The following is a 15,081-nucleotide window of genomic DNA, read 5'->3' on the forward strand; positions in this document are numbered from 1 at the left end:
TTTTATTTTTTTTAACTCTCATTTTGCATAGACTGCCCTCTTGGGTTTTCAACCTACCCTTTTTTTTCTTTTTTTTGTTTGCTCTAATTTTTGCCTAGACCGTCCTTTTGGGTTTTCAACCTAGCGAATTCTTTTTTTTTTTTCAGTCAAACTTAAGAAGGGAAACAACATAATTTACAACCACCTCAGACTTGGTATTTCTTCAATTGATCCATGTTGGTTGGCTCAGTGAAAGGGTTTGCATCTAAGTCCATCAATCTTACTGCTCTCCCAAAGTATATCTGCTTGACAATGTATGGGCCTGCCTAATTTTGCTTAAACTTCCCGTTTGCATCTTGAACCGGGGCTCAAATTTCCTTCAACACTAAGTCCCTCAATTTCAAATCTCTGGTTCTCACTTTCTTGTCAAAAGCTTTCCTAAGCCTCTTTTGGTAACCTTGAATATGATACAAGGCTTTGAGTTTTTTCTCATCTAGCATGCACAACCGATCACATCTACTTTGCAACCAATCTGCTTCAAAGATTTCACTCTCCAGTATTGTCCTTAGTGAATGGACACCCATCTCAATGGGAAGGATTGCCTTCATCCCATACACCAATGAATAAGGAATGACTCCTATGGAAGATCGAATTGATGTTCTGTACCCCCAAAGTGCATAGGGCAACTATAGGTGCTAGTCCTTATAGTTTTTTGTATTCTTCTTCAAGATTCGCCCTATGTTCTTATTAGCAGCCTCAACTGCTCCATTGGTTTGGGGGCGGTAAGGTGAAGACTTGTGGTGTCAAATATTGAACTGTCGTAGTAGCTTCTCCATTTCTCCTTTAAAGTGCAACCTATTGTCTAAGATAATTTCATGCAAGACCCCGAATCTGTAGATGATATCGGTCTGAATGAATTGAGCAACTTTCTTTGAATTCAAGATTTTGTATGAAGCAACTTCTACCCATTTAGTAAAGTAGTCAATGGCTACAAGTATAAATTCATGACCATTGAATGTTGTAGGGTGAATCTTCCCAATAATGTCTATTCCTTATGTAGAGAATGGCCAAGGTGTTGTCATAGTATGTAGTGGCATGGGTGGCATATGTTTCAAATTTCCATGGACTTGACATTGATGGCATTTTCGAAAATGAGCCACAGTGTCAGTTTCCATAGTAATCCAGTAATAGCTCTGTCTCATTATCTTCTTTGATAGCATGTGTGCATTCATATGTGGCCCATAACTTGGCTCACGAACCTCTTCCATTATTTGTTGTGCTTCCTTAACGATTACACAAAGGAGATGAATTCCATCATATGATCTTCTGTAAAGCTTTTCTCCATAAATGATGTAATTAATGGATAACCTTCGGATGGTTAACTGATCATTCTTGTCTGCAGGTTTCGGGTATGTCCCATCCTTGAGGTATTGTAAGATGTCTGAATACCATTCACCTTCCCTATTCTTTTCCTCATCTTCTTCTATTGTCATGCAGTAGGTTGGTTCTTTTTTTTGTTCCAACATTATCGGTCTAGCTTCATCTTCTTTTGGCCCATCCATCATGGATGCCATGGTTGCTAAAACATCTGCAATTTGATTCTGCATCCTCAGCACGTATTGGTATTGGATCTTGCTGAATTTTGATGCCCACTTTTGAAGACATTGATGATAAGGCATAAGTCTTTCTTCTTTGATCTTCCACTTATTCTGTACCTGAGAGATTATTAATGCTGAGTCTCCGTACACCTCTACCTCTTTTACTCCAAGGCCTAGGGCTGCTTGTAGACCCATGATGCAAGCTTCATATTCTGTGGCATTGTTGGTGGCAGGGAAATTGAGTCTACCAGAAAATGGAATGTGTGTCCCTTTTGAAGAAATTAAGAGAACTCCAATTCCACTTTGTTTTGATTTGTTGCTCCATCAAAATATATCTTCCATGATTCTACTTCAATCCCCATAATGTCTTTATCCAGAAAGTCTAAATTCTCTGAGTTTACGGGTTGCTCATACAAGTGCTACACATGTCTTCTCTAATGGTGAGTACTTCTCTTCATAAGGCAACATCTTCTTACTGATGTAGTATATTGCATTCTCCTTTCTAGTCTCCTCTAGGTATTGAACAAGTAAAGCCCTCATTGTTGTATCTGTAGTGGTAAGATACAACAACAATGACTTTTCAGGAACTGGTGGGACAAGTATTGGTGGTTTCATCAGATAACTCTTGATCTTTTCAAAGGCTTCTTGGCATTGTTCATTCCATACTGTTGGGACCTCCTTCTTGAGCAGTCGGAATATTGGTTCACATGTCATAGTGAGTTGGGCTATGAACCTGCTGATGTACTGTATTCTCCCTAGAAATCCTCAGATATCCTTTTCAGTTTTTGGATGCTTCATCTCTACAATTGCCTTGATTTTATCAAGATCAACTTCTATTCCTCTCTGGCTAACCATAAACCCTAACAGTTTTCTGGATGTGATTCCAAAAGTACATTTCTTTGGATTCAACCACAACTTGTAGAATCAGATTCTTTCAAAGAACTTCCTTAAAGTCGGCATATGCCCTTCACGGTCCTTGGACTTCAACATAAACTTCTACTTCTTTGTGGATCAAATCATGCAACAAAGTAGTGGCTGCTTGTTGGTAGGTAGCACCAGCATTTTTAAGGCCAAATGACATGACTTTGTAGCAATATGTCCCCCATGGAGTGATAAAGGAGGTTTTCTCCTTATCTTCTAGAGCCATTTTAATCTGATTATATCCTAAAAATCCATCCATAAATAAGAGCAATGCATGCCCTGCTGTGTTGTCAACCAGGACGTCAATGTGAGGCAATGGAAAGTCATCTTTTGGACTAGTTTTATTTAGATCTCGGAAATCTACACACATTCGGACTTTCCCATCCTTCTTCGATACCGGAACCACATTAGTTAACCACTTTGGATAATTGACTACTCTTAAGAATCCTGCATTGTACTGTTTTTCTACTTCTTCTTTGATCTTGAGAGTCTAGTCTTGCTTAATTCTTCTCAATTTCTACTTGACCGACTTCATGGTTGGATCTATTGGGATGCAGTGTTGTACTATATCAGTATCAATCCCAGGCATGTCTTCATATGACCAGGCAAAGTTCTCTTTGAACTCTGTCAACAGTGCCACTAATGCATCTTTCTCTGAAGTAGTTAGGGTATTGCCCACTTAGATCATTTTGGGATCATCATTAGTTCCCAGGTTAATAGGTTGGGTTTCTTCTTTAATAGGTTCTAGGTATCCATGTTTTAATTACTTTTTATTAAGAGTTTCTTTACCAATTTCAGAAATAAAAATATTCAAAGCTAGCAAATAAGTAGAATCAGAAATCATATTAAAGGGGAAAAAGTTTTTAGCAGACTCTATAGATTCAACAGACTCAACTGGAAAACTATCACAAACAGATTTGACAGGAATAGAAACACTAGCAAAAATAGACTCAATAGGAATGGAAACAATGTTCTTGGCAGGAGTGATTGACTCGGTGGTCTTGATCTTCTTGGCAAAAGTAACTGACTTAACGGTTTTGATCTTCCTCACAGAGTCTTCCATGGGGTGGGTGGCTCCCTCCCATGCCCAGTTCTTCAACTTGGTCGTGGCTTCCACAATGGTAGGTGGCTCCCAGTAAGCTCTTTCTTCCCTCAGCATCAGTTCTGTGAGATCCACATCCATATAATCTGTAACTTCTTCTTTAACCTCCATGTTTGTAGGCTTGTCGGTTACAAAAGCATCCAGGCACTCTATGTTATCCATCCATTAATCAAATAGATCGTGTTTGCCACTGTTGCCCAAGTCAGTGTACTAAGGGAGATGCTCTGACTCACTTTCTTCCATTCTCTCCTCATTACGATCAGCATTCTCTGGTGTCATGATTCGGAGACTATGGACCATCAGCTTTTGGTCTAGAGTGGCCAACCTGGCATCTATGTCCTCCTCTTCAGTATGTAGGGTTGGTGAATTTGGTTCCGAATCATAATACGACCCCAATTCTGGAACGTTTCTACCATGCTTGTCATACCTAGGGCCAGACCTTGAACTAACATTAGTGATATCGCTCCAATCTAAAAGATGCCCATAGGGATATTCATCATGATATATTTGATTGGCTTGTGCATTCTCCTCTCTTACATTCTCTCAACACATTTATTAGCCTGTATTGATCACTATTAGTGTCGCTTCACCTGTTAGCTTTGACATCATCTTCAATATCTTGATCATAGTAGTCCACATCACTACCATATTCCTCACAGAATAGGTTTGCATTCTCATCTTCTCTATCACTAGGGGTTGTTCCCCCTTCCTCGTCTCCATCATTGGTTCTTAGTTCATACAGGCTCTTCAATGTATGCTTACAGGCCTCCCAATATTCTTCTTCTTCTATGTTATAGATATGATCTCCAAAGAGCGTAGTCATGGCATCAGGATCCATGTGATCAGCCCATTCAATAGGAACCCAAGTTGTATCTTCCTTCTTCAATTTTGGAACCTTGTTGTTGCAATCAAGTAGTATCTCGAAACTGGGCACCATTGTCTTTGTTATAGGATTGAATCTTGGTTCTAGGAATCCCTAATAACGTTGATTTTCTCTAACTTTTACAAACTTCCTATTCAATGTAGGAGTGTAGGGTTTCAGAGGTTCTAGAGGACAAGGAAGTCCTTTTGCTTTGGTTTTGTTTTGAGCCATCTTTCTCACTTCCATCTCTAACAAATCATCATCAGTAGGCTTATAGCCTAGCCCAAAAGGTGGTGTGATAGTAGGAATTACCAAGTCTTGAACAGTTGGCTTCTTCACAGCTCTCCCCAAATTCATCGTAGGAAGGTAGTTCATTCTCCTCATCATCGCTACCATATTGTTGTTGCCATAAGGAGCAAAGTCCATTGGGATATTCTTAACTTATTCTTCTCTCTTTTCAAAACCATGCCTCAATCTCAAAGCCATCTAAAGTCAATGGCTCTTTTTCAGAATCACTACCATAAACAAGTTTAGGCATAGTCAAAGTATCCCCATAGATGGTCACAATAGCCCTTTCATGTGGAAACTGAACCTTTTGATATAGAGTGAAAGGTACGGCTTTTGTGTCATGGATCCATGGTTGCCCAAGGAGCATATTGAAGCATGAGGCTATATTAAAGACTTGAAAATCCACCTTCTTGACCATCGATCCGATGGTAAGCTCTAATGTTATGGTTCCCAAGACTTCTCTTCTTCTGTTGTCGTATGCCCTCACATGTTGATCAGTAGGCACAAAGTCTTCAATGCTTAGATCAAAGCAACTTGTAGTCTTCAAAGGACATACGTTCAAGGCACTTCCATCATCTACCAAAACCATTGGTATCCTCTTCCCCATGGCATCTACAATGATATGCAACGGATCATTATGGCACTTCCCCTTTTTGGTCAGATCCTTGTCAGAATAGGAAATAGTGAGTTCCCTATTTATGGACCCAATCATAGCATTCAGATCTTGAGAGGTTGTGGTTGTAGGGACTTGGATTTGGTTGACCAAGTCTACTAGGTTTTGTCGGTGTTTGTATAAGGTCATAAGTAAACCCCATAAGGATATGTTGGCTTGTGTCTTCTGTAATTGCTTGAGGACTTCATCTTCTTCAGCAGGTGCTTATTAGGTGGATTTGTTCAAAGCTTCCACTGGGCTATTTGTCTCTAAATGTAGGGGTTTGAAGTGTCTCTCCTCTTGTGATGTGGGCAATTTTAGTTGGATCATTGGGATCAGTGTTTTGGGGTTTTAAATGTCTCCCCCCACTTATGGGTGTTTGGTTATTCATTTGGGGTTTGAAGTGTCTTCCCCCATTTATAAGTGTTAGGTAGTTCTCGGGTTCTGGTATTTCATTCCATATGTCATATCCTGTGGCAATAATAGATGTCCTATCCATTAATTCTTCCCATGTCATCATGAAGCACTCGAGTAGGTCATAGATCAAGTTGGATGGGTCTTCCTTATTCTCTTCTTCGGTCATCAAGCAATTAATCCTTAGTCCTTTCCCAAAATTGTGATTGGGCAAGAGATTGTTAGTGATGCTTGGCCTTGTAGGCGGCGCAATGACTTTGTTATCTATTAAGTCTTAAATTGCATGATGAAGTGTGAAACAATGGTCAATTTCATGACCAGGGACTTGGTGGTAGGCACATCTTTTATTCATATCAAACCTTGAAAGCAAAGGGGTTTGGAATTGCTCTTGGGTCTAAGGGTTTCAGTAACCCTTTTGCTTTTAGCTTATCAAACACTTGGCTTATGGGCATGTACAACTCATGAAATTCTCTCCTAGACCTAGGCTTTTGTGGTATTTGCATGGGTGCAATGGGTGTAATCAATTGATAAGGATCATTTTTATGAATATTGGAAATTTCTGCAACCTTAGAATTAGACCCTACATTCTTTCTAAACCTTGGAAGGTCATTAGTCTTTATAGTACCATTGTTTATAACATCCTCAATTTGGGTTCCAATAGCAATTAAAGCTTTAAAATGGGGAAAATACTATGCAAACAAATACTTGTGGTATATAGGCAACAAGTTTTTTTTATAACCATGGCTAACTATTCTTCCACACTCGACCTACACATCATCTGTGCAGCCTTGGCTCTCCACTTGGTAATGAAAGTAGAGAAGGATTCTTTCAGCTCTTGCTTGGTAGTCTCAAGGTCTCTTCTTGTGATGTCCACCTCCATGTTGTACTTGTATTGCTTGTGAAATTCATGGCAGATGTCCTCCCAACTACTTGCTCTTGCATTATCCAGGTTGAGGAACCACTTAAGAGTGGCTTCGGTCAGTGTATTTTGGAGCATCTGAGTAAGTACTTCCTCGGTCGCACCTAAGGGCTGCATAGCCCTCATATACATCTTTAGATGGGACTTTAGGTAGCCGGTCCCATCAAACTTGTCTAGAGTTGGCATCTTGAATTTAGGTGGTAGCCTTGCATTAGGGAACAAGGAGAGAGAATTGTAGTTTGTAGGTTCCTCCATCTTATGAGCTCTTCTAATCATCTCCTCCATTTTATTAATCCTTTCATTGATCTTCTTCTCATTCTCTAGGGCTGGTGGATCATGATTAGTATTGTCCCCCTCTTGATTTCCCTTCGAATTCTGAAATTGTTGCATCATACGGTTCATGTCTTCCCTCAGCTGAATCCGACTAGCTACCATGGTGTTAAGTAGCTCTTGGGTGTTCATGGGTTCCTCTGTGTTTGGGTGTTTTCCCTCTTTTGCCATATTGCTAGGAGCTTCAAACTTCTTGTGGTTTAAACTATCTTGGAGGTCAAAGATGGGGTTGTGATGTTGCAACAATGAAGTTTCTTCTATGCTTGAAGGCTTTAGTATTGTGATGGGAGTGACGGGCTTAGGTTCTCTTTGCAGCCTTCCTTCAGATCTTGACCAGATTCTCCCCTAATGATAGCCTTGGTTGGGTTAATCAAAGCTAAGACCCCATCCACATCCATTAATTAACCAAAACAAACACACACAACATGCAATGCAATTTTAACTGGGACCGACCTAAGGGTAGGTTCTAAGTCATTATGTTGTAAGGTGAGTTTGTTGTTTCATTGTTTCCCATAGCTAGGACGTTACACCTCCCAACTTGTAATGTAATGAACATTGCATTGGTCCAAACGGCATGGTTTGTCCTTCACAGTCAACAGGAAATGATCCAGTGACTTTGGGCTATGAGTTGGTGAGTTCGCCACTAGGTACCCAAATCTAATGAAGACCGATGATCCATGGTTACTACCAGCACAAGTTGTTGAAAAGGGGTGCATACATTGTTGTTTAGATGGCACACACTATGACAATTAGGGAAAACTTTTAACAAACAATACAAACAACAACATATCATACAACAAAATATCATACAACATCCCATCAAACATAAATAAACAAACAAACAACTATATCATGCAAAACAAAAGTACATATTTGGTCACTTAAGTTTAATACGAAGCTTAGCCCTCAATATGTCCCCAGTGGAGTTGCCACTGTGAGAGAACACCAAAATTGGGTGCCTTTCAAAAAAGAGAGATTTTGGAGTGTGCTTTTTAGGGCACCTCTCTTTTTGGGTAAGTGGTATGTAGTCGCCACTTATTTTTTTATACAAAAAATAAGAAAAACTAAATACATGACTGAATTGTTCTCTTCATTAATTGAAAAAAAAAGTTTACATAATTGAAAAATTACACGGCTTTGGGTCCTAGTTACAAACTACCAAATAATTACATGCCTTTTTGTCCTAGTTACATTCTACCCAAAATAAAAATAAAGACAAGGCTAGATCTACTTAACCAAAGATCTAAATTTGGAGGCTAGGTTACGGAATGAGAAGGTGTTAGACACCTATTTCGCCCAGACAGAGTCTGGTCTTCTAGACTTTTGTGACCAATGTACCTTTTTATGCATGTCATAAATGATACGTTGAACATGTAAATGAAAAATTAAATCACATAGATTTATTTATGAATGAAGTCTCTTCTTTTATTAAAAAAAAAAAATTCAGATCTGTTTTGGTTGGTAAAAAAAATTGATTTTGATTTGTCAAAATACCATATATGTTTTGAAGTATGTAGAAAAAATGGTTTTTGGAGATAAAAATTCAAATTTGTGTTTATTACATAAAACAAAGTCTTTTGAATTGAAAAAGTATCAGATCTGTTTCTAAGAACTTAGAAAAATGGCTTTTGATTTATAAAAGATCAAATATGTTTTGAGATAATAAAAAAAAAATGGTTTTTGATAACAGAAAAATCAGATCTGTTTTGTATGTCTTAAAAAAGATGGAAAAAATTGTTTAAGAAGAGAGTTTCACTCATAATTTAAATTTATGCAACATGAATAAAATAAAACAAACACAAACACAATCATGTTTAATCATTTCTTTATTTCAAAAATTTGCATGCATTAAAAAATCAGATCTGTATCTAAGGAAGATACAAATTAGTTTTTTTTGATAAAAATGTTCGAATTTGCATCTAATGAAGACATAAACCAGTTTTGATTAAGAAAAATCCAAATCTACATCTAAGGAAGACGCAGATCTGTTTTATGTTAGAGAAAAATTCAGATCTACGTTTAATGAAAATGTAGATCTGTTTTATTGTGAAGAAAAATTCAAATCTACATCGAATGAAGATGTGGATCTATTTCTGAGAACTTAGAAAAATGGCTTTTGATTTATAAAAGATCAAATCTGTTTTGAGATAATAAAAAAAAATGGTTTTTGATAATAGAAAAATCAGATCTGTTTTGTATATGTCTTAAAAAATATGGAAAATTATTTAAGAAGAGAGTTTCACTCATAATTTAAATTTATGCAACATGAATTAAATAAAACAAACACAAACACAATCATGTTTAATCTTTTCTTTATTTCAAAAATCTGTATGCATTATAAAATCAAATCTATATCTAAGGAAGATACAAATTTGTTTTTTTGATAAAAATGTTCGGATTTGCATCTAATGAAAACACAAACCGGTTTTGATTAAGAAAAATCCAGATCTACATCTAAGGAAGACGCAGATTTGTTTTATGTTAGAGAAAAAAAATCAGATCTACATCTAATGAAGATGCAAATCTATTTTATTGTGAAGAAAAATTCAGATCTACATCTAAGGAAGATACAAATTTGTTTTATGGTGAAGAAAAATTCAAATCTACATCTAAGGAAGATACAAATTTGTTTTATGGTGAAGAAAAATTCAAATCTACATCTAAAGAAGATGCAGATCTATTTTATTGAATAAAAAGTCAGATCTACATCTAAAGAAGATGCAGATCTGTTTTATTTTGAAAATAAAATCCGATCTACATCTAAGGAAGATGCAGATATGTTTTATTTAGAAGAAAAATTCAGATATACATTTAAAGAAGATGTAGATCTGTTTTATTTTGAAGGCAAAGAGTTATTCACATGCAGATTATTGATATTCAAGAAAGAGACTATAACAATTGCATAAAAACAATCATGCTTTGAACAAAACAATAATTAATAATTTATGTTATGGATAAAAACATTCATCAACATAAAAAGAATCATAAGGAAAAGATAGGGTGAAGGAAACAACCTCTTGCATGAGCTTTCCTTGTTCTTGAGAGGATGTTTTAGGGTTCAAAGAAACTTATTTAGTTATCTTTGAAACCTAAAAATCCTAATTTAAGCAGCAAATCTCAAAGAGGATTAGCAAGTCTCAGTAATTTGAGAGACTCAAAACATGTGCCTCTCAGAGCGTAAAAAAAAGGTGTTGAATTATGAGGTTCAGCCTCTATTTATAGAGGTTAGAGGACTCTAAAAAATAGGCATGGACGATTAGGATGTGAATCTGGACACATCCTTTTGCGAAAAGATCAAAAAGGGTGTGCCTTATCGTCACCCGAAGGCCGTTGGGCCAAAGCCCAAAACATAGAAATTCAGCCCTTTTAGAGTGCTATTCAACACTCTAAAAGTGCCGAATTGGCCTTTGGACACCAAACACTCTTTCGTGTTCGGGTGCTGTTTGGACTCATCTTCTAGGGTTTTTTGATCGGTCCTTGTACCTAGACGTGTTTTCATCCTCTGTTTATGATTTTTCATCTCTTTTCTGGATAATTCAGGCTATTTAAGAACAATTATCTTGTAGATAAATATCCTAAAATAAATCTTAATAAAGTTCAGATTATCCACAATTTTATTGTTATCCAATCATCCATTTTATTCTTATACATGCAATCCTATTTTAAACACGAATTATCAACCAATCATAAAATTATTTAATTAAGTTTAATGGTTTAACCAATCAAAATTAATTTAAACCAATTAGGCGTGGCCGTCCTTACCTAGACACAATGCATGTTGACCGTGCAAACTTGATCATGTGATATCTTTCGATCCGATGGTCCGATTTGAAAACTAGAAACATCGTTGCGACTGTTAGAATCTCAAGATCATTTTTATGATATGCAATGAACGAAAAGATGCAGGTAATGCAATGATGATTTTTAGGGTACATGGATGGTTATTCAAGTCATTCTCCTTGATTAAATCATGGGTGCAAAATTGAGTGTCTACAATGACTTAATATATTTTATTTTTATTCTCTTTTGTTTCTTTAGTTCATTCTCACATGATTCCTCTTAAGTTTGACATGTTTATTAAGTTAATGTTAGATTATTATAATTGTTTGTTTTATTTCATGCTTATTTGTTTATATTGATGTTTGTTTTATTTTCTTTTATTTTAGTTTAGTGTTTAGGGTTCTAATATGCTTGCTTGATTTTTATGTTTATATCTTTGAATGATTAAATCTGTAAAGATATATATTTTTCCGAATCTGTGTTATAGGATGCGTACGCATCATCGAGTATGCGTGCACATAGTTGAGTATGCGTATGCACCCCGAACCCAGATTAGGGCAAAGTCTTGTTTTTATTTTTTTTAAAATAATTTTTCATATGTAATTTGATTATGTTTGACTATGTTTTAGGTTAATTATTTACCATGTTGGTTTGAGTCTTTTACCATGTTTGGTTTATTTTATAATATTTCCTTATGTGTATGATTTAATTGTTATCTTTTCCTTTTTTATAATATAATATGTTTTATTGTGTTTTATTTGTTTCCTTTTATATTATGATGTGATATTCAATATGTTGTGTGTGTTATTTCCTTAAGTGCATGATGTATGTTTAGGTTAAAGATTAGTGCTTTCTTAATAAACTTTTTAATTAAATATGACCTAACAACATATAATGGTGGCCAGCCCAGAAGTTGAGCGGTCTTGGGTACTTAACACCTTCCCAAGCCGTACCTAAACTGCAGACCAATAATCTGGCATGTAGACCCATGCATGTAAGTGATTGGCCCAAAAGACCAAACATGGTTCCTAGACCTAATCTAGGTGGCGACTCCATTTTTCTTTGCCACGGTCTACTTAGTTGAGGCATACTTCCTTGTGCCCACAATGTGTCAGTGATGCATTGACTTCCCTATAGTATCAGAAAAAGAGCGATCTTTGATCTCAACACCATGGTTGTTTGCAAAGAATTAACATTGTGGGCCCTCTACTATTTTAAAGCACATACTCCTCCAGGGAGCAATTATGGCATGGACATAAAGGTCTCTAGGACATTATAAATAATTTAATTTATTTTCAATTAGGCCTTGCTCTAAACTCTTTAAGAGATATTACTTTTTTTTTTCTTTCTATTTAGGGTTATTACTTCCTTGGTAGCTCAACATATGTATTGTTTACCTGATTTTTCACTCATGAAGGAGAAGATAGAGTCAAGCTTTTCGTGAGTTGCCATCAACTACCTTAGTAAATGGGTTGAGGCCAAAGCCTTTACAAATATAACTAAGTAACAACTACGGGACTTTGTGTTAAAGACAATTGTGTGTCAGTTTGATATCCTAAAAGGTATCACCACCAAAAACTAGAAGTAGTTCAACAAATCCACCTTTATAAATTCTATTCATAACTTAGTATCCAAAGCCATTTCTCCTCACTAGGACAATCCAAACAAACAACCAAGTAGAAGTAGCCAATCAAACTTTGTTGAAGATGATCAAAATCAAGTTTTTGCCTAAGGGACCATGTTTGTGCTCATCCTTTTCAAAATTCTGAGTAGTATTCACCTCTTTCAATGGTAAGGGCCTCATGTGTAGGCTTTGTACTGAGCATGTATGCACTAAGCAACTTGTGTATGACCAAGAGCTCAAGTCCTTCGTGTCATGCTTCCTCACACTCTCAATCTTCACTAGCTCGACTAGGTTTAGTTAAGATTGTTTTAAGGCTACACAACAAAAATGAGAGCAAACATTAACCACCAAGCAAATCATGGTAACCCAACCATGACATGACCCTACATAACATCTTATTATTATTAGAAGGAAATCCCAAACCCTAGGCATGTTACTCGCATATGATTGAAAGTTTTTTTTTTTTTTTTTAAATATAATTTTTTATAAGTACATATAATTGAAATTTATAAACCATACGAACAATAGAAAAACAAGTGAAGTTAAAATGTTTGAAATTCTAGATGAGCCTACATACACATGACCGAAGTTGCCTACACAAGCTCCTTAAGATGCGTACATAAGGTCGAGCCTACACATGCTCCTTGGGGTAGAAAGCCTACAATCAAACTAATCTAGCCTAAACATGTATACAACCTAAAGGATCTAAACTAAACTACTAAAGTAATAAAAAAAACTTAATTAAATTACTGTTGATACCCATTTTTGATAAAAAGGGCCCAACAACAAGCAAAAAATGAATAAGAAGAGGTAAAAGCAATGCAAAATAGAAACAAATGGACCATAAAAACCCAAAGAAGAAAGAAAGAAATAAATAAAGCCCACTGGACTAGCATGGCAGGAAATGACAGCAAATAGGCCCATAGGCACAATAAGAGGTAAATGCAAAGCAAGATAGAAGCAAATGGGCCATAAAAGCCTAAGGAAGAAAGAAAGAAAGGAATGAAAGCCCAATGGACCGATTTGGCAGGAAATCATGCCAAGCAAACCCACGAGCCCAAGAAGGGACGAAAGAAAACATGGTAAGCCCAAAGAGAAAAGCCCACGTCATTCTTCATAGAGGATAAGCACGGGTAGAGCGGACATGTAGCAGGACGAAACAAAACTAACCTGCAATGGTAGAAATGACGTGGGAATGAAAGAAAACAAAAACAGAGGGAGCGGAGCAAACACACTACATCCGGAGTACCGCTAACTTGTACCCAACCATTACAAGAAAAGTGGGCCCACAGTCAAGGGATTCAGAAGGTGTGGTTTGGTGGAGGGGGGAAAAGAGCCTATTTTTGGTTTCCAACCAAGGCCTCTTTTGGGAAAATGCTTTGCTGGGATGACATTTTGCCTAAAAGGGGTGTGTGGACACAACGAAAAGTGTCGGAGTCACCACCTAGGTATATGGTCTAAGAACCATGAATATAGCTTCCTTTTGAGAAAGGACCATTGATCTTACTACCAGGGTATGGGTTTGGAGTTTAGGTACGGTTTTGGAAAAGTGTTAGGCACCCAAAGCTACTGTGGGTTCTTTTTTTGGTCAGTACTTAGGCCCAAGTGATAACGAGGATCCTTGGCCTCCAAAAGTCTTATATTTGTTTGTTGGTGGACTGGGCTTGGTTCATCGCAGCTATATTGGGCTGATTATGAACCAATTTGTGCACAAAACATGGGCCTTACAACAAATACACGTTCATACATGCAAACATATATATATTGTAAAATAAATGGCTGATGAACAGTAAATAATTATTTAAAAGGTGCAAATAAGGACGTCTGAGATCCTCAGAAAATACAGTGATGTGTCATTGTATTAAATTTTTAGTACATTGGATCCTATTTTTCACTGGGATATGTCACGAGATTCAAATAAGTTCAAAAATCATAGACTTAGATAGCTCTTTGTAGGCTTTCAAGACTTGTGAAATTTGAATCCCTTTGAATTCAAGTGTATCTTGAAACACTCATTACAGGATCCCTTATAGTGTTTCTCTCTTTTCTCTATCTTTCTGAGGTTTAGTGATTCTCCCTAATGCATCTTTTTGCTCTGATTAAATGTTGTTGAATGGGTTTGTTGATGGCTTGATCCATTTTTTTATAGTACCTTCCTAGGGTTTTTGGTGTGCCATTGATTCCCTCAATTTGCTACCCTAGGTACCAGAACCAATTTGTGTCGGCAACATTGGTGGCTAATCCTTTCCTCATTTTCTCACTATATTCTTCTTTTGAGGTTTTCTCCCAAAAAAAGTCCCCAGCTGACCTTCCTCTTTTGGGGGGTCCTGGGGGCTGGCTTTTAATTCATTTTTCCAAGGCTTCTAGAGAGACTTTTTAGAACTCCTTTTTGACTGCCTCACCGTTTGTCTTTTTTCTTCAAATAGGCGGATTTCTCCCTATCAGGCTGAAAGATTCTCAGCCACCTTCCTTTATGGTTCACCTTCCTACTCTTCCCGAGGTACCAAGCTTCCCTTCATCAAGTACTGCTTTCTAAGTCATCATCTGTTTCCAAAGCCTTTTCTTTTGAGTTGTAGGCGGTTGATGGGACATGTCTTTTTTCGTTTCTTGTG

At 36.8% G+C, this 15,081-nt stretch overlaps 1 protein-coding gene across 1 annotated transcript; it reads right to left on the reverse strand.

The window, feature by feature from the left end:
- Nucleotides 1-347: 347 nt before the first annotated feature.
- LOC126698589 (uncharacterized) lies at nt 348-1,772 on the reverse strand. Its single transcript, XM_050395932.1, has 2 exons — nt 1,239-1,772; nt 348-581 (listed from the first exon to the last, which is right to left on the reverse strand). The coding sequence occupies exons 1-2, from the start codon at nt 1,770-1,772 to the stop codon at nt 348-350; spliced, it is 768 nt and encodes a 255-aa protein (XP_050251889.1).
- Nucleotides 1,773-15,081: the final 13,309 nt, after the last annotated feature.

The sequence above is a fragment of the Quercus robur genome, chromosome 2 (genome assembly GCF_932294415.1).
Source record: "Quercus robur chromosome 2, dhQueRobu3.1, whole genome shotgun sequence".
Classification (NCBI taxonomy): domain Eukaryota; kingdom Viridiplantae; phylum Streptophyta; class Magnoliopsida; order Fagales; family Fagaceae; genus Quercus; species Quercus robur.

Bases quoted from the DNA above. Each gene is read 5' to 3' on its own strand.
- LOC126698589 (XM_050395932.1), bottom strand. From the start codon at position 1,772: ATGGGTCTACAAGCAGCCCTAGGCCTTGGAGTAAAAGAGGTAGAGGTG. The intron at 582-1,238 runs GTTCGTGAGCCA...TATGGGATGAAG, and splicing joins CACAACAAATAATGGAAGAG to GCAATCCTTCCCATTGAGAT.